This window comes from Ciconia boyciana, chromosome 10, assembly GCF_034638445.1.
Source record: "Ciconia boyciana chromosome 10, ASM3463844v1, whole genome shotgun sequence".
NCBI lineage: Eukaryota > Metazoa > Chordata > Aves > Ciconiiformes > Ciconiidae > Ciconia > Ciconia boyciana.
In genome coordinates, this window is record NC_132943.1 from 26,913,086 (window position 1) to 26,933,607 (window position 20,522).

At 34.4% G+C, this 20,522-nt stretch overlaps 1 protein-coding gene across 1 annotated transcript in view; it reads right to left on the reverse strand.

Moving 5' to 3' along the window:
* The window catches only part of TTN (titin), a 245,382-nt gene that overhangs the window by 127,296 nt on the left and 97,564 nt on the right, over nt 1-20,522 (reverse strand). The window contains exon 113 of the mRNA XM_072874311.1: nt 707-787. Within this exon, the coding sequence (XP_072730412.1) occupies nt 707-787 (81 nt within the window). The remainder of the gene's footprint in view (nt 1-706; nt 788-20,522) is intronic.

Consider the following 20,522-nt stretch of genomic DNA (forward strand, 5'->3'; position numbering starts at 1 on the left):
ATTATTTTAAGTTATTATATGGAATTTTAGAGCTATGTTCAAAACTTTTCAGTAGAAATTGCAAAGTAGGGACGTTCTTAATGGAGCCATTGATATGACATGTTTATTGACTTAAGGTTCTTTTATGTCCCTGTAAAGTCTGAGGACACCCCTCACAGTCTTTAGGAGTTTCTTGTCCTTCTACATTACATTATTTTTCCATTTTATTCAACCAGCTCCCAAATCTCCATTTGACTAAGGCTGGCGTTGTCCTTCCTGTATTCCTTGTCACATTATTCTATGCACGATGACTTCTTGGTATCAATTTTTCATCTGTGCACAGAGGGTTTTCTCCTGTGTTACATATCTGTATCACTTATTCTGTACTTTGAAATTATTAAACTCTCTTTTGGGGCTAATTTTTCACTGTCAGTTGGGAGTATTTCAGATCACAGAAGCCCTGTTTTCTCTTTAAGATTTCTCCTGTGGTTCTCAAGTATCAGTCTCATCTCTGCCCAGTCACATCAGTATTTCCAACACACTGGTACACTGATTACAACTATGATTCAAAAAGAAGAATTTTCCAAACAGTAGCATATGTGGAACTGTGGGCACAGAAAATAAAAGTAATAGGACAACACAAACAAATAATAAAAAACCTAATCTGTACAATCAAGGCAGAGGTTTTCTTCTCTTCCAAATTTTAGTTATCTGTAGTGCAACATACCTTTGGCTGGTGGTGGTTCCAGTTTTCTAGGCACAGCAATGGGTACTTTCTCTTCTGGAATTTTCTTGGGCACCTCTGGCACTTTAAAGAAAACAGCATTCATTTTTGTTATATTTAAGGCATTTAAAAATATGTAAATTATTAAGAAGAAAGAGTATCACAAGAAACATAGAAAAAACCATAAGATCAGATATAAAAAGAGAGATGTAATGCAAAAAATGTTGTATACTACTACATACTACTAGGATTTTTTATAAATGAGAAATAAAGGGTAATTTTTTCTTTTGCTGTAAACCCTACTGCCCAAGAGAAAGAGAAATCTCCTCAGACAGTCACTGTTATTGACATATAAGCTTTAGGTGGTGTTACTCGTGGCTTTTTAGTCACAGCAACATTTACTTTCTCTTCTGAGACAAATTTCTTGGGTACCTTGGACACTTTAAAGATATTAGTGTACTTTTAAGAATTACAAAAATTACACATGCAATACAGAGAAATAGGACAAAACAAGTAGATATATAAGGATACTCTGATAACAGCTACATATTCTGAAAAGTCTCCATGATTCTCTCTCTCTGGCAAATAACAGTTTGAAGTGACTTTGCTGGGTATCTTTTGGCATGCAGTGGTGACTTGCCATACAAACTGCTGGTTCAGACAGAATTCTAAAATATCTGAATGAATTGTAACAACTGTTTTCTGTGTGTAATGCTATTTCCATTCAAAATTAAATCAATTGACCCCTAAGTTTAACATGAGCAGTGTGAAAGAGGAAGTGTATATACTTCTTGCTTGAGTATTGATAGAATTTCTGAGGCTGTCCACAGTACCTATAAACACCCATGAAGTGAAAATGTTTGTTCTGTAAACCTCACTGTGTGTTGACTCAGCTAGCATTTTCCTTATTTTTAGTCCCTTTGAATAGTTTCTGATACAATTCCTGTGACATCACAATGGATTACTCTCAGGTAGAAGAAATAGACAAACTCAACTAATTTTTAATGATTTAACAACAACAAAACAAGGGGCAGCAGAAACTTGAAGAAAAAGGAGAAGGAAAGGATATGTTGACCTATACCTTTGGCAGGTGGAACTTCTGGCTTTTTAGGCAGAGGGACAGGTTTCTCTTCAGGCATAGTTATCTTGGGCAATTCAGGCACTTGAAAGATATTAACTGATTTTAATTTTAATTTTATGACTTAAAGATGAGTTGAGAAACAGGAAAAGGGACATACACAACATGAATGCCACAAATCTGACACAAGTGGACCATGAACTGTTAATAGAAACAGTGTAAGAAACAGAAAAGATGTTATCAGCAAAAGACCTCAGTTCTATTAGGCTATCAAAGTACCTTTAGATGGTGGAGATTCTGGTCTTTTAGGCACAGGAGTAGGTTCTGGTTTTTTAGGCACAGCAGTAGGCACTTTTTCTTCTGGAACAGCTTTCTTAATGACTGTAGGCACTTTAAAGATATTAGTTCATTTTAAGGATTTATATAGAACAGAAAGACAAGTCATTAAAAATTCCAAGTTTGTAATGTAAGGTACTAAAAGAATGAACACAAATATTAATTACATTGAACAAGAACTAAACCATGAACATGAATAATTTAATTTTCCTGGAGTTCATGACTTTGCAAATTGCAGGAAGAGATGATGAAGAAGATATATACCTCTAGGTGCTGGAGCCTCCTCTTTTCTATAAACAGTAGAAATTTCTTCTTCTATGTGCATCTCCTCATAAACTTCATGTACTTGAAAGATATTAGTTTAAATACTTAAATTAACTTAGAATATCTTCAGAAAACAAGACAATGTGAAAGATAAAGAACAAATACAATCAAATATTCAAGCTTATCTTAAGATACACAGGTCTATTTTATATCTACCCTCAAAATTAGGACTCTTGCAAATGAGGGAAGAAAAAAATCTCATATGCTTCCCTGATCTGACCTCTGCAGCTTGCCAGAAGAAAGATGTGTGATGTCTGTTAAACTGAGCTACTTGCTTGAGTGCAGAGATAGGCCCTGTCTATCTAAGCTATGTCACTTTTTCTAGTTTGTTTGTTTGTTTGTTTGCCCCTTGGACTGATCTTAAGTAGCAGGGTCCCTTGCAATTGTCTCTTTTGCATGTAAAGGTAATCTTCCCCTTAAGAACAACTACAGGTGATATAATTTTTAGTTTTGTTTTTAATTAATTTTATACTCTTGCAGCTAACTAAAGCTGCTAACTAAAGTCTAGTTTATGGTAGACAGAATGTTCTCAAAACAATTATAGATTTATATATGAAAACACATTTTTTATACTTCAAATCCTACTCAAAATTTCTTATACCTTTAAGGTGTGAAGCTTCTTCTTTAGGTAGAGCAGGAGGTATTTTTTCTTTGTAGACAGCTTTCTTTGGTACTTCAGGAACTTAAAAATATTGGTTTATTTTAGAAATTTGGACTAGGAAATAAGTAGTACAGTTTTGCAAAACAATAAAAAATTCTACTAGAACAATATGAAAATACACGGTATTAACCTGTGAATACAACTCAATGACTTTACTTTCTGGAGTTCACCGTTTTTCTAACCCCTAGCACTTACAGGTCTGAATTTGTCCTTCTCTAAAAAGACAGTAGTTAGGTTTGGTGGTTTTTTTTTCCTTATCAAACAATATTTAGGAATTTTGGCAATTTAAAGGGTTTCATTTTTTTGAAATGTCAACATTACCTATAAAAGCAAGGCAAAACTCCAGTGCAATTAACTAAATATTATGTTTCAAACATCTATAGAGTTCTTCAGTGCTGTAATTTTATTACAAAACTATGTTTCTATAAAAAAAAAATTGTGGCTTTGTCCTGATTTAAAGTCTTACTTTAATCTTGACTTTATTAAAGCCCCTGACATGACTGCAAAGAGTGCTTCTGCAAACAAGCTTCTGCCACAACCTTTTACATTTTTTTTTTAATATATTGTCAGAGAAAGTATTTTGGGAAATAGAACATGAGACAAGACGTAAAAAAAATATAAGGCTAATCCCTGGCCCTGCTATGAATTTCCTGTCTGCTAAATTTCTTTGTATTTGTCTAATTTTGTCTTTCTAAATTTTAAATTCTTGATGCAGAATGTAACAATCTGTTTGAGCAGCTGCTAACGCAAGACAAAAATAAGAATTTATAGAGCATGTTACTTGAATTTATTTTTCTGAATGATGAATTATTCTGTCTTAATAATTGTTCATTAGTTTAATATATGAAGAAAGATGATGAAATATTTATTGAATTCTTTATAAATGGTTGCAAAATGATTGTTTTTAATCTCTGATCTCCCTGTATGCATGCTCTCTTTCTAAGATAAAACCAAACCAACAAACAGACAAAATTTACTCTTACAACAAGAGGTCAAATGGAACAAAATAATGTATATAGCACCTGGTCATGATGCTCAAGAAAAACAAGCATGTTGGGTTTCTCACTTGATACCTCACTTTTGAAAGAGGCTAGACAAAATCCATTTGGAGGTCTTGTACCTTTAGCTGGAGGAGCTTTTTCTGCAGGTACAGCAGCAGGTACTTTCTTCAGTGGGACAGTTTTCTTGGTCACTGCAGGTACTTCAAAGATATTACATTTTTTGAAGAACATTATAATATACAAAATGTAAGTAACAAAGGAGCAATGACAGACACATAGCATCTAAGGAAACATTAGAATGAACACATTAAATAACAGATTAGCACACAAATGGAATAATGAAGATGAATAACTAATTTGTAGGGAATGTATTGCTTTGTAGATTGCTTGAATAGTTGGTGTACCTTTAGCTGCTGGAGCTTCTGGTTCACGAGGAATAATAACAGGGACTTTTTCTTCTGTTGGAACTTCTCCATAAACTTCAGGCTCTTTAAAGATATTAGTTTATTATAAATATTTTAATATTATTTACAAGACAAGATTAGAAAGACAATTTATAATGCAAAAATGCAGACGTGTATATAGACAAAGAGCTCTTTGAACATAAATTATTTAAATATCTCATTTCAGCCTGATCATTTACCTACTATTGCTAGAAGTGACCATTCCCAATTAGTAAAATACAACTTTACAGAAATATTTCATTTTATTTTCTAGTTACTTAGTTCTGTGTATTAGATAAAATTGTAATTGAATTTCACATGTTCTCATCTGGCATTACCTATTGATATTGCAGCTCAAAAATTAATTAAGTCTTACTCAGGATGGCTCTTGAACAAGTTTCTACTTAAGTTCATTTCTTTGGTCCAATGTGGCTAAAGTGCTTTCCCAGATCAGAAACTTAGTTTCTCTTTTATTTATGTTTCTTTCTTCCATTAATAGAGGAGAAAAGAACATTTAAAAAATGCTAAACTATAACTAAATTTGGGGGGAAAGAGGCTGTCAAAGACATGGCTGGAAGTTACTTTTAAATAATTCAAAAAAATGAATTGAAAATGTCTCATATTTTACAGAACAATCTAGAGCATGAATTGATATATTCTCTGCAATTTACTGCTTGGTAGTAGATGTGTCATTGATGTACCTTCATACAAAGGAGGCTCCTCTTCTCTAGGAATAATGGTGGGTACTTTCTCTTCAAGGACAGCTCTCTTATGAAACTCAGGAACTTCAAAGATATTAGCTTTCTTTTAGTAACCTCAAAATAATTTTCAACTTTTAAAATTCCATACAGAAATAAACCCAGAAAACTAAGTTCTTTTGAGGTCCCAAATACTGTGCCTTTTCGAGAATGAAATATTATACAGTTCTATAACTGTCTTCCTGGAACAATTAATTATGTGAAGAAATTTATAGTTTCTGCTCTCAAAGAGCATAAGCCATTTGCTTTTCTCATTGTATCGTCTTGCTTTTCCTTCTGATATGTGTAACAGCTTTAATGGTTTTAACTTACTAGCTCTTGCCCTATTACTTCTCCACCAATATCATGACCAATGTATTGTCTTCAAAACCCCAGTTTAAACTAAATTCACAACTATATTACAAATATAAAAGCACTGAAGGTTTACATACTGGTAGTGTAAGTAGCGATACCCCCTCAGCATGTTTTCAATCATAAACCAATGTATTTTCTATTTAGCACATGTATAGCACATATCTGAAATGTCTGCCTCAGAGTTTTCAATTTATCACTGAGAGTTGAATCTGCACTTAGAGACTAGGTACTCTTGCCATAGTCTAAAGAACATGAGGACCATTTTAGAAGATGTTAGTTGAGAATACAAATATTTCCTTTCCATAGAATCTCATATCAAAGGTTCCTTTACCTTTCACTGGTGGAACTTCTATTTCAGGTGTGTGTGTAGCTTTCTTTTCTTCAGGGACAATTCTTTTGAGAACAGCTGGCCCTTTAAGATATAATTTACTTTTAGGGCTTTCAAAACTATTTGGAAGAAGTTAGAAAGAAGAGCAAATCTAACAGGGAAGATTCATGAAAAAACAAAGGATTAAATGCTTCCTGAAAGAACATCTATGTTAATTTTGAAGATTAGACAGAAGAATAACATACTAAAAAAATACTCTTGAAAGATGGACATACATTTGGATGGTGGAATCTCCTTCCTTTTCAGAAAAAACAAAAATATTCTTTCTTTCTGAACTACTTTCTGATGTAGCTTAGAGACAGAACACACATTTTTTAAAGCAACTCTCACATATTTTCAACAATGACTTGAAACCAACAGGCAAGAAAAGACTCAATCACAAACAGTTGAAAAAAACCACTGTGGGGACATAAAACATATGCACATCTTTCTCAACAAATGATGAAGACAAAAGACTGAAATCAGAGTTCATGATTCAGGATGACAATACAGAGTAAGTATACCTTTAGCTGGTGGAGTCACTTCCTTTTTAGGAACAGCAGGTAGTACTTTTTCTTTTGGAACAGGTTTCTTCGGCACTGCTGGCACTTTAAAGAAATTGGTGGGTTTTTAAGAACTTTTGCAGTATGAATATTATATAAGAATAGAAGTTAAACAAAAAGCAAACAATGCAAGAGTCAGAAGATTTAGAAAAATACAAAATACAATGTCCTCAATTGTTATTGAGTGGTGACCTTGCAGGCCACCCATCTGGACTATTTTGCTTGGATTCACATAGCTAGAGTCTTCATTATTCACTGAAAGAAAAACACTGATCTTGTTGGGTGAATTTTTGACTGGGATAAGCTTTAACAATTAGGTTTCATGAACTATCAGCTCTAATTAATGCCAGCTGGGAATATGGTAATGTTTTAATTTCCTATCAACTAACTCCAAGACTTTATTCAAAAAAACCCCCCTTTCCCACTGATTTCATTCTAATCATTTGTATGAGAAACAAATATAAAAGTTAGCACAAAATGAATTTCTGGCAAATTAAGTGCTCTGAACAGAAAATTACAGACCTCCAGACTAGTACAGAAACTCTACTAGCATCCACTGACAATTGCTATTCATGATACTTATCTTTTGTAGAGCCTGATACAGAGAATACCTATTAAGATTATATGCACTCCAGCACATCATTAGGTTGAAGAAGGTCTTAGATTTTTAGGATTCTGTAGGAAACTAGAGTTTCACTGATATGGCACTATAGCTCAACAGACTTTTATTAATTTATTGATCTGTTTGTTTTTGATGATTAGCTATAAAATGTCGCTAATACTGTGACAGCAAAAATTAAATCTTGAAGGTCCTGCCTGCACTTCCTTTGTCCTCAGAAGGTAATTTTTCTCAGTTTTGATTTGTTAAAGAAATACTGTTTTTTTAGTAACTTAATCCCTGTCTTTGACTGTACTGTGAAAGAAAGTTAAGAGTCTAGCAGTCAAATCAGAATAGGTAAATTACTGGATTTGCAGATTCAGAGACTCAGGCAGAAGGCTGTGTTTTTAAATTTATCTAATAGCTGATGTACCTTTAGCTGGTGGAGCTTCTTTTTTAGGAACAGGAACAGGTACTTTTTCTTCTGGCAGAGGTCTTTCAGGCACCTCAGGCACTTTAAAAAAATATTTCATTATGGATTTTAAGTTATTTATGAGGAATTACAAGAGATACAAAGACAGCAAGCAGAGCAATCACTCATTTGTAAAGGAACCATCTCATCATTTATGCAGAGACAAGTGAACAGCCACTTATCTCAGAGTTCTTGAGCAATGAAAGCTAAGGAATATCAGCGTACATCTTTCTGGCACATTTTAGATGCACTTTCTGTTTGGCATGAGGGATCCTATGATCATAAATTTAGATGATGAGAAGGAAGGTCCTACATGAGTTTTAACATCTTTGTAACTCACAGGAGCTAAACTGGGCAAAAGAAAGAAATATTGACACATAAAAATATTTAATTCAGGCTGAATCTGAACTGCATCAGAAAATTATCATTTAGTTTGCTTGTGTCATATCTACACTAGCTCACTCTTGGGCAGTCAGATGGGGAATCCTCCCATTCCACTCTGAAGGGAAGAATTCCTTAGAAAGGAGTAGGAGAGAAACAATCTTTGAATGGATTTATCATTACCAGCAGCAGACACAGACAGGACTGCAAACAGGGAAAAATATAAATAAACACCCAAAGGAGGCTTAAGCAGTAGCTGGGAACTCAACAAGCTATAAGAATAAAGAAATCACGACTTGATGTACCTATAGCTGGTTGGATTTCGTAAGCCTCCTCATATACCTCCTCGTATTTCTCATAGACCTCTTCCTTCTCCTTAAACTCATACTTTTCATAGACATCTTCTTTCTCCTCAGCCTCCTCCTCATATTCCTGTTCCTGAATCTCCTTATATCTCTCAGGTTCTTCAGGTTCCTCATATGCCTCAACTTCTTCAGTTTCCTGAACCTTCTCAAACTCTTCAATACTTTCGTATGTCTCGTACTTCTCATACTCTTCATATGTATACTCATACTTCTCCATCACAGGAGCAGGAGCAGGAGCAGGAGCAGGGACTTTTTCTTTCCGGACAAGTTTCTTGGATACTTCAGGCACTTTAGAAACAGTATTACTGTTACTACCTTACAATTATTTAATTTTTTTTTTACAGTTAGTCAAGACAATCCACATAGAACAGAAAATGTACATGATAACCACAAGCATAAGTTACATTAAAATATAAGAACATGCTCCTGAAACAGTATATATATTATAAAAGATATTAGGAGTGAAGAAGAAAAACAAATGTTTGGGAGGAATAAGAACAAATATATCTGTACCTTTAGTCGGTGTTGGTTCTTTGGGTTTGGGCACAACAGCTGGCACTTTCTCTTCTGCAACAGCTCTTTTACGCACCTCAGGGACTTTAAAGATATGGATTTCGTTTAGGAATTTTAAAAAAACACCTTAAAGCAGTATAAGTAAAAAAGCACAAGAAACAGAGCTTTATGGTTCTACAATGCAAACATTGATAATGAAGAGTTTTAACATAAATACAAGCAGATATCTCATACAACAAAGACAAAAGTTAGAAAGAAGAAGGTCAAGAGTATTTTTAGCGTAAATATTAATTATACTCAGGAGTACATATACCTTTTGCAGCTGGAACCTCCACTTTTTCAGGGGGGGCAACAGGTACCTTCTCTTCAGGAGCAACCTTCTTAGGCATCTTGGGTACTTTAAAGATAGGACCTAACTTCAGTGTTCTTTTGCATCATTTTTAAATAGACACAAACCCAGAAGCTTACAAAAAGCAGAACAGAAACTTACAAACAAAAAAATAGTATAGTGACAAATATAATACAAGACAGACATACCAAAATGTCCCTTACTAAACTCAACTTGTATGAAGAATGTTATCTATTAATGATAACAGCATTTACAAACTGCAATACCTTTGGCTGGTGGAGCTGGCACCTTTTTAGGAGCAGGTTCTTTCTCTCCAGGAACAGGTTTCTTAGGCATCTCAGGCACTTTAAAGACATTATTTTATTTTAAGAATGTCATCTGCCAGTAGTATGAGAAATACAACAGAAAACATATACAAACAGACATAATGAAATAAGAACTGATCTGCAGATTTTAAACGTTTTAAAGATGAAACAGAAATAAAAACAAAGACACTTTCTATCTGTAGGCAGACTTCTTGAACAAGTCAAATAATTTCAGAACTTATTTTTCACTAGGAATTTGACAGGCACTCTGAGACATCAATACAGGAAGACAGCAGGGACACAAAACTAACATAAATAACAAAATAAAATAAATAGAGACACTGAATGAGAATAACAACACATTGTTTTCCTAGGTATTAATTTATGTACCTTTTGCTGGAGGAAGCTCCAGTTTCTCAGGACTGGGTACAGGTATTTTTTCTTTTGGGACAGGTTTCTTAGGAATCTCTGGCTCTTTAAAGATATTATTTTGCAAACACATTTTAAAATTACTTTCAGAGCATTAAAAACATGAAAAAAACATGAAACAAGATCACAAGCTCCCCAAAAAGATCATTAAGATTTACATACAACTTAGAACAAGAAATAAAGATGAATTTTAATGAACCCAAAAGATCTCACAGGTAACTTGCAGGAAAGAATCATGTACCTTTTGCTGGTACAGTTTCCTCTGGAATAGTTTCCTCTTCTTCTTCCTCAGGAACAAAAACGGGAACCTTTTCTTCAGGCACAACTTTCTTTGCCACCTCAGGCACTTTAAAGATATTATTTTAAGAACTTTACTTTCACAACATCACAAAGAAAAATTCATAACATAAAACACAAGGACATGAACTTTAAAGTAACAATAGTAATAAAAATAAGGGAAACTCTGTTAGTTATTTTTCACTCCCTGAAAACAGCAAAGTGCAATTGGGTTATAAGGGTTATATGAGGATTAGCTTTTTTGCCCAATTCTTAATTACATAGCATCATTGCCAACGGAAAATATTACCAAGATATGCTACAAATGAGAGGTTGTAGAAGATTATTAGCATCTAATTTTTTACATAAAAACTTCCAGTGTCTGCTTTTTCATTTTTTTTCTAAAAAACTCAGCTGCTGAGGTAGAATTTGCTCAGCACCAAAGGGTGGCCTCCGCTTTGAATTTCACATTTAGGGTATATCTTCTGGTTGTTTGTGTGGTCGGTTGTGATTTGATTTTATTTTTATATAAGTTTAGCTAAAAGGTTTGAGATTTTAGCATACATTCAAGATACATGTCAGAATGATCTCCCCAGTTGAAGAATTTCCAGGTAAAGGCCCATAAAATATTATTCCAGGTATTTTGTTTAACCAAAATTTAAATTAATTTAAACATTAGTTGTGAATAATGGTATCACAATGAATTATTTCATTCACAGCAATCACTTAAAATGCAAAACAAGCAGATCATTGAAGGCCTGATTCTCAGCCCACTGAAGTCAGTAACAAAATAGACAATCAAGCCCTGCCTGAGACCTAGTACTGCTCACTACAGTGGGGCAGCAGGGTGCTAGAACCAAGGATCTGACTTTACATGAGTATAAATCGATTGTTAAAATGAGGTTCCACTGAAATATGAAAATGTAAGGGAGAGGAATTATCTGCATACACCACAATGTGATATACCTTTAGCTGGTGGAATTTTCTTTACTTTAGGAACTGCAACAGGTACTTTTTCTTCTGGGACAGCTCTCTTGGGCACCTCTGGCACTTTAAAGATATCGTTTTGATAAGAAATTTTCAATTACTTTTAGAGCATCAAAACTACTAAAACCACGGAACAAAGCCACAAAGACCAATAAGATGAAGAAAACTCCCCTCAGAAGGATAATTAAGGTTTAAATCCAGCTTAAAACAAGCAATAGAGATGAAGATCTTTTAATGGACTGAACAAAGCTCTCTGACGATTTTCAAGAAGGAATGGTGTACCTTTTGCTGGTATCTCTGGAACAGCTTCCTCTTCCTCTTCTTCTTCAGGAACAAAAATAGGTACCTCTTCAGGGGAAGGTCTTGGTATTTCTGGCACTTCAAAGGTAATATTTAATTGTAGAAAACTTAGACACAACATCAGAAACTGAGAGACAACTTACACAGAAGCTAAAGAGTATGAAGTAACAAGTACATTTGTCACAAACTGCTACAATACTTCAGTTAAGTTCAAATAACAAACGTACAGAAACAATAAGAAGCATCATCCACATGTTCAGTTATAAGAAGAGATACCTTTGGCTGGTGGAGGTTCTGGCTTTTTATGTACAGGGACAGGTACTTTCTTTTCTGGAACCTTCTTGGGCACTTCAGGCACTTTAAAGACATTTTTGTTTAAGAAATTCATTTTCAGTGTAACATAAAACATAGTAAAATGATAAATGTATAACTGATGTTAAGATAACTACACAAATATGGTAAAATTTAATTGTATATGAAAGATAACATTGATTTTATCCACAGATTTATGCACAAATGTAAACTTACAGACATACAGACTACAGCATTACAAATGGGCGTAGTAAGGCTAAGGGGGAAGTCTGGCTGTTTAGGTACATTGTCTATCTTTTTGAGCATCAGTTTTTAAAACAGCAAGTAATTTTAAATAATTTAGATATATAAGATCCGAAAGACAGAGACAATATAAGACACAAACATAGAAATTTTCAAAGCGTAGGATAAGCATAACACCCATGACTAACAGAAACGGACACAATACAGTGTCCTGATCAAACATAGGTCAGTGAGTGGTTCAGTATCAAACACACTAGGGTGAAGAATAGGATTGTTACTTGCAGTCTTCTAAAGCTGAAGAAACAAAACTAGAATTACACAGTTGAACCAGAAACTGGTGTACCTTTGGCTGGAGGAGGTTCTTCCACTTTTTTAGGCACTGGGACGGGTACCTTCTCTTCTGGCACAGGTTTCTTTGGTACTTCAGGCACTTTAAAGATATTATTGTAGTTTAAGAATTTCATTTTTGAACCATAAGGTAAAGAGCAATGATATGAATCAATAAAGTGGAACGACAAAGAAGAACTGTCAAGAATAGAAAACTCTCGTCACTCTACATTACGTTAAAGAGGAAAGGTGAACAAAGACCAATTTTAAAAATTTTTTTTTAACATATTCAGTCAAAAGCTGATATACCTTTGGCTGGTGGAACTTCCTTCTTTTTTGGTACAGGAACAGGAACCTTCTCTTCTGGCACAGGCTTCTTTGGCACTTCTGGAACTTAGTAAGATATTATTGTAAATTGACCTTGGCATAAGAACCTAAAACACTATGACGTACAAGCCAGTGACACTAAACAATTGAACATAAACAAAAAGAACCACAATTCTTAAGAGCAACAATCCTTTTACTATCCTAGTGTTTAACACAAGTGAGAAGATAAATGAAATATAGAAGACTTTTCTGATCACAGCTAATTACAAGTTCATATACCTTTAGCTGGGGGAGCTTCCTTCTTCGGCACTTGGACTTTCTTTTCAGTTACAGGTTTCTTTGGCACCTCAGGCACTTCAAAAACATTATTTTGGTTAAAAAATAATCCACAAGCTATTCAAAACAGAAATGAAACAAAAACGATAGCAACACAAACATTTCATACAAAAAGCCCCCTCCAAAAAGAACAGAAAAAAGTAATGACCAAGTAAGGCATCTGAAAAATACTGTGAATTACATATTCAGAAGATGTCTGCTAACATAAAGAGACAATATATACCTTTTGCTGGAGGAGCTTCTTTTTTCTTCAGAATAGGTATTTTTTCCTCTGGAACAGGCTTCTTGGGAACCTCAGGCACTTGAAAGATACCATTAATGTTTTAGGTATTTACTTCTAAAACAACAGGAACATAAAGTGCAAGCAAGCATCACAAATACATACCCAAAACATACAGCTATGATTTAACATGGTTTGATCATTAAGACAAAATAAAATAGCAAACATTATATTAGCTGCTATTCTGTCCATTCTCCCTGCTCAGTCATTGAGGCCATGAATAAAAATGTTTTTAACTTTAAGGGCTTATTTGCTGATCGAAAGATTGAGTTAAGACAGAGTTTGACTTTTTAGAACCAGCTATTAAAGAAGATTAAGAAGTGTCATGGTGGGGAAACTTGCAAAATCAACATTTTTTTTTCCTCCAATTTTTGGATGTTTATTACAAACATCCTAATAAACAACTATTTAATTGCTGTATTACACATTTAGTGGTTTTACTACTTCTCCTTATTTTCCCCTAGAGCTACGATCCTAATGCTTCTCAGGCATGTCATAGGTTGCATCTGATCATGTTGAATAAGCCAATTTTGTATATGTATTGAATATATATTGATGATTACATTTTCTTCCTCAGAAATTTCCCAGTGCTTTCTACATGTAAAAAGCAAGCACATCAAGTTTATCAATTGATTTACTTCAAACACAGAATTATGGACACATTATAAGTACCCAGCAGTTTATATAATTTGTTGGGTAATGGCAATGTTTATGAGTGGTTTACTTAGGTGAAAAAAATAAAATCCTGACTCTGTTGAAATCAACAGATTTTCCCTTTAACTGCACTGAGGCAAAGGTTTCAACTAAAATGTATGTTAACTTTTTTTGTACTCCAAAACCCAGAAATATCCATACAAGTTTTACAATGACAGGAGAGTAATCCCACTGGCTCTGAGCATAGTGAAGAAAGTTTGGAGCACATATGAATTAAACTTAACTACTATAATAGAGTCAAAGGAAATTTTAGCTAACCCTAATCTTCCTGTTCAGGATTAACCTGGCTTTTGCAGTGTACAGCCTGGCCTTTTCTTTACTAGGAAAAATGTGCTAATGTGTTAAAATTCTAGTGCAAACAATTTTAAATATAGTTTTGGCATTCATTAATTAGTCAAATTAGCTTCTTTTTGGGGAAGAGACACTACGGAATGATTTGAATCAGGACTGGAAAACATACATTTTTAAGTACTCTTAGATGATTATGTAATTTTAGAAAATTGGATATTATTAATCTATATCTTTATATTACGATGTAGAAAGGCTTTATTACCAAGATCTTGGCATGACCTAGTTGTTCTCTCTAAGTAGTGAATAGGATGTTCATCCTGTACTAACAATGTTGAAAATTACACCAGTACCATAAAAATTATTCCTAAGAAAACCACCTAAAATTAAGAGTATTTAAATATGGCAATTTAATAGAACTTTTATATCTTTGCTTTCCATGAAAATATATTATTCCCTTCAAGAAATAAATAAACAACAACTATAGGGTTTTCAAAGATTTCTGAGAGGAAGTCGATGTGACTTGTGTTCCTAAATCACTTATTTTCAAGTACCCTACCTATTTTCTAGATAAACATATCTAGAATACATATGTAGAATCACAATGTCTGTGATTGTAGAATTCTCATGAACATTTCTAAGTATTTCAAGCACAGTCTGATAACAAAATTGGACCCCAGATGAGTATGAAATAAAGCTCAGTAAAATTTTCTTAGTGGGTTATACAGACTTCATATGAAAGAGTAATGAACATGTATGACATGGAACATTTAAATTTATAGAGGTAGTAGTAAAGAGTAGACATACAGCCATCGCACATTTTCTACACTATATACTAATAATTAAATATCTTGAAAAAAGGCACACTGTAAAGCACACTAGAACATATTAAAAGAAAACAGTGGTACATTAACAGAATGAAAAGATACTACTTTTTCTCATACAAATCCTAAAATTAAAATATACCTCTAACTGGTGGGGGTGCCTCCTCTTGATACTGGAGAACTTCTGACTCTTCCTCCTCATATTCAGGAACTTCCTCTTCATAATAAGCAGCTGCTTCTTCATAACTGGTGACTTCTTCCTCTTCATATTGAGGAACTTCTTCATACTGAGGAACTTCCTCCTCATAGTGACTAACTTCTTCATAATGGTGGACTTCCTCCTTGTAATGGATTACTTCCTTCTCATATCTAGTGGCTTCTTCCTCTTCGTATTTTGGAATCTCTTCTTCCTCTTCATACTGAGGAACTTCAACATACACTTCTTCTTTTCGGACAACTGTCTTGCGTACTTCAGGCACTTAAAAAGATATCAATTAAAAGAATCTTAAAATTTAGCACATGGATCTTACTAATAATAAGGATCACAAGGCATGTTCAAATAAGAATTAAACCAAAGGAAGAACATTCCATAGAAAACAAATCAGTATTCACTGTACATGGAACATACAAGACACAGAAAATATTTATACCATATTTCAATACTCTATCCAGTATACCTTTGGCTGGTGGTCTTGCCATTTTTTTAGGAGGATAAATTGGTACTCTTTCTTCAATGATAGCCTTCTCTGGTACATCAGGCACTTAAAAGATACAGTACATGTACATTTAAGAATTTTTAAAAGTGTTGTTTAAAAGCAAAAATATTCTTGGCAAGAAACACAAAAAGATATCTTACAAATACATGGCTGATATGTAAAAGGCAAGTGTGCTTATTCACACTGGACATGTAATTATGGAAGCCATTAGGCTGCTATTCAATTAAGTAACAACAAACATTTCAAGATCCCAGTATGAGCAACTGATATGATTCCTGCTTCATCCACTGCTGCCAGCAGTGAAGTTAAGCTTGCTAAAGGGCAGAACTCAAAATCCAAATTCAACCAATTACAGAATCAGTAAATCCCACTGTCCTCTGTGGAAGCTTCTCTCCACAGCAGTGACACTTTGCACTACCTCAGTAATAGATCAGGAGTCCTCAATCACTGGTAACAAAAGATTTGCATAGGAAAGTCTAGATGAAGATGAGGGAGCACATAGAGAAAACCTTTGTGAGTGACTGACAATGGATAAGAGCTCTGGTCTAATTAAATGCAAATTTGAAATCTTAAACTAAAACTGATTGGAACTGGAAACTTTGGTTGATTTGATAAAAAACCCTGCATTGTGCATGAGTGCCCTTGCCAGGAAGCTCAGGTTCCTTTGGATTCTTTTGTCCTAGCTACAACACCTCTATTTGGTATCCCATGGGAGAACTGTTGCATTTAATGTCCTTTGACCCTTTTTTTTCCAGACCAGCCTTGAATACTCCTGCCTTACAGAAAGCCAGTCAAAGATTCTCTTCCATCCTCCTCTTAGTACTCATGATCTGCCTGTCCCCCCATCATTCTCCAATAGAGAGACTAGATTATTTAACTTCACACTGATGTGATTGTATTAATCTTTTATGATATGACTATGACAATGCTGTTTATCAACAGCAGCAGATCTGAAAGTAGTAAGTATGAGGCATCTTGTGGCTTGTTTTTCACAAATCAATAGATTGCCTCCAAAAATAATAGAGCAATGAATTTTCTTTCAAAGCTGTGGACTTTATTCAAAGCCCTTGAGCTGGCAGGTCCAATATATGGGATTGTGCTAAGTATCTCAGCCAGGCAGGCAACAGCAGAGGTAAAGGTTTTTTCTCTGACCTTCAGATTTAGGTGAGGAATTGCTGTCACAGAACAGGAAGGGACAGGCTTTCTTTTCAGAAGAGAAAAGCATGTTGATATAAATGAAGGAAAAGGGTGCCCTGTTTCCCCTCAAAGGTCAGACAGGTAGCAAGATTTGCAAAGGATGACCTAGTGAAATGGTTGGGCTTCCACTATGACAACAGCAGTAAGCCAGGAGGAAAGATTTAAGCCTTTTGTGAGAATGGAAGACTCTCCTGTGGTATTCTACAAGCTTGACTTTCAGGATAAACTGGCGATCTGCACAGGACATGAAATTTTGTTTTGTTGTCTTTTTTTGTTTTGTTTTTTTTGTTAAAAGTAGATGACAAGATGTAAATTTGGACATAGAATCTTTTTAGTCCGTTCATACCTGTGTATGAAATCTCCTTTTCTGTGTGAAGAGAAATGGATACTTCCTCTGACATAGCCCAGTGTTCTTCTTCTGTTGGTACTTCAAAGACAGAGTCTAACGTTAATATTTTTCTCTGGTGCAATATCATGTACAATAATAGATATCCTATCTGGGGTTTCTTAGAAAACTAGTTATTGTTTCCTGATTCCTCCCACACCCGGAGTAATTGGGAAAAATATGTCTCTACTGTTTCTCAAAGACTCTGTTAAGGTTCCCTTGGGACTATGGTGGTACATAGTGGTGGACTTGGTAGTGTTAGGTTAACAGATAGACTTAATGATCTTAAGGGTCTTTTCCAACCTAAATGATTCTATGATTCTAACATTAGAACTTCAAGAAAGGTGCCAGACTAGCAGGGTTGAAGCTCTGGTGGTATTGCATGAGGACAGTCTGTTCATTAATCCATGGGCAGGAGTACCTTCTGGTGGTGGAGACACTTTTCTTTTTGGAACAGCAATGGATACTCTTTCTTCTCTGGCAATTTTCTTCTGTGCTTCTGGCACTTTAAAGATAGTAATTGTAAGAATACTAAATTCTAAAAGAAATCACACGCTTTCTGAAGTTCATACGAAAGAATTATGGACAAACAATTATGGGGAAATAGTACACATTTACATAGCAAAGATACTTATAATAAACACAACAATCACACCAGACATACAAGCATAAAGACATTAAAATTAACAGAGAAAATGACCAGCTGAAGCTTTAATGCATAGTAGCTAGATATGCATTAAGTATTTTGAAGACTACTGGTTTGGGGGGTTCCAGGAATAAATTCCCCAGATAAATTAGACACTTTGAAACACTGTGCAATTTTAGTAACAGCAGAAATATAATTAAATATTAAAATAATATCTACTAAAATAATACATATAATATTAGAATAACAGATATATAGACCAAAACACATCAAAAAGCAAACAGCATATTCACACATCATAAAGTAAGATGGAATGATTGAGATGAAAGTAAGATGTAAATAATTTGCCTCTAGGCTCTTCAGAAATGTAATTAAACCACAGAACACCACACATACAGGATACATAACAAAATCACTTTTCAAACACAAGAAAATCACAGAAACAGAAGACATATTTGTAAGTTTGAAACCCTTCACTGAATATTGACAGTTATAAAACATTGATAGCTTTTTTCTAAATGTGTTTGTATTTATTTAACTTCTTCACTGAGTAAATGTCTTCACTCAGCTTTCCAAAGCTCTTAAGCAGCCAGAGTGATAAATGAAGTTAAACAGTGGCTAGAAAATGCAAGGAATGCAGGTGGGTGACTGTTCTGTCACCTTCTGCAGTCTTTTGCAGGGGAGAAGACAAAGGTCCTTTTCATTTATAATCAAGTCAGAGGGACTGGGATTTGATTAACCAGGAGGATGGTGTGTGTGATGGACATGGACATCTGATATTTAGAAGCCTTCTCTACTTTCAAAAGAACTTCTATACCTTTAGCTGGTGGAGCTGTCACTTTCCGTGAAATTGGAACAGGTACTTTATCTTCTGGCACAGGCTTCTTGGGCACTGCTGGCAGTTTTTTAAAAAAAGTTTATTTTAAAAGATTTTGAATTAATCACAGTTTATGAACATAATCAGATGACAAAACACAAATGCAGACACTTGACATTTCTTCACGTCAAATAAAAGACAGCAAACACTGAACATTACAGCTTGTGTTAGACAATTAGACATTATAGATATAAATCAGCATTCTGATACAAAACTTCCCTTATGTAGCTCGGAAAAATTATATACCTCTCTCTGGTGGAGCCTCCTCTTTTTTAGCAACTGCAACTTTTTCTTCTGTGATAATTTTCCTGTGTACTTCAGTCACTTAAAAATAATAAGTGTAAGAACATTTAATTGTGATATTTGAAATGCAGACATATGTAAATTTTTTCTACTTAATCTGATTTTTTTAAAATGAAAGTGCTAAGCAAACTTCAACAGCAACAAAAATGAGACATTGCAGAAGAGTGTACTTTACAGCCATAGCACAAAGATGAAAAAATACTCAAAAGAAAGGAAAGATCCAGACAGAGGTTACAGATACTAACAAACAAAAATTTATTTAAGTAAAATGCCTAAGCACAAATACTGCAAAGCCAAACAAAAAAATCTCCATGATAATAATATTTGCAGTTTGTTTACCTTTGGTTGATGGGGGTTCTTCAACTTCTATCTCAAAAGTGGGCACCCGTTCTTCTGCAGGTTCTTAAAAAAGATTGTGCAACTTTAGAAAATTTGATTGATTTCACCAACAGGCATAAGATAAAAGATGAAATAACACATAAATCTCATCAAGACACAGGCCACAGGCCACATTGTAGACAAATGGACATAGGTCCATGCTTAATGTTGAAGAAATTTGATATATGAGATATATTTTTTATCAACATGCATATATGTTAAAGACAGAATGCAGAAAAAACCCCCATTTTTTTGAACAGAAATAAACACTGATATACCTCTTGGTGGTGGAGCCTCCATTTTTTTAGGCACAGGGACAGGTACTTTCTCTTTAGGAACTGCTTTTTTATGAACTTCAGGAACTTTAGCAAAATAAGTAAGATGAGAAGGAAGATGAGAAAGAATATTAAGGTGTAATATTTGTACTTGTCTACTACATCACAATGTGTTTTACTGAGTTAACACAAACAATACTTTTCGTAGTACAAGATGGAATATGAGACAACCATTCACCACTGGAAGCAGACACTACCCACGTCAACACGTACAAATAAGACAGTAAGACAAACATAATCCCCTTGAAGATACATCACCCAGATGAGGAACTGGTTTATACCTTTCACTCCTGGAGCTTCCTTAGAGGCAGCTGGAACTTTTGGTTCAGGGACAACTCTCCTATGCTTCTCAGGCACTTTAAAAGATTACAATACATAGTTTTACAAAGAGGAGTAGTATCACTATAACATGCACACATCTCCTTAATACAGAAAACCACAAATGGAGATAAACATATAGTGGCAACATAA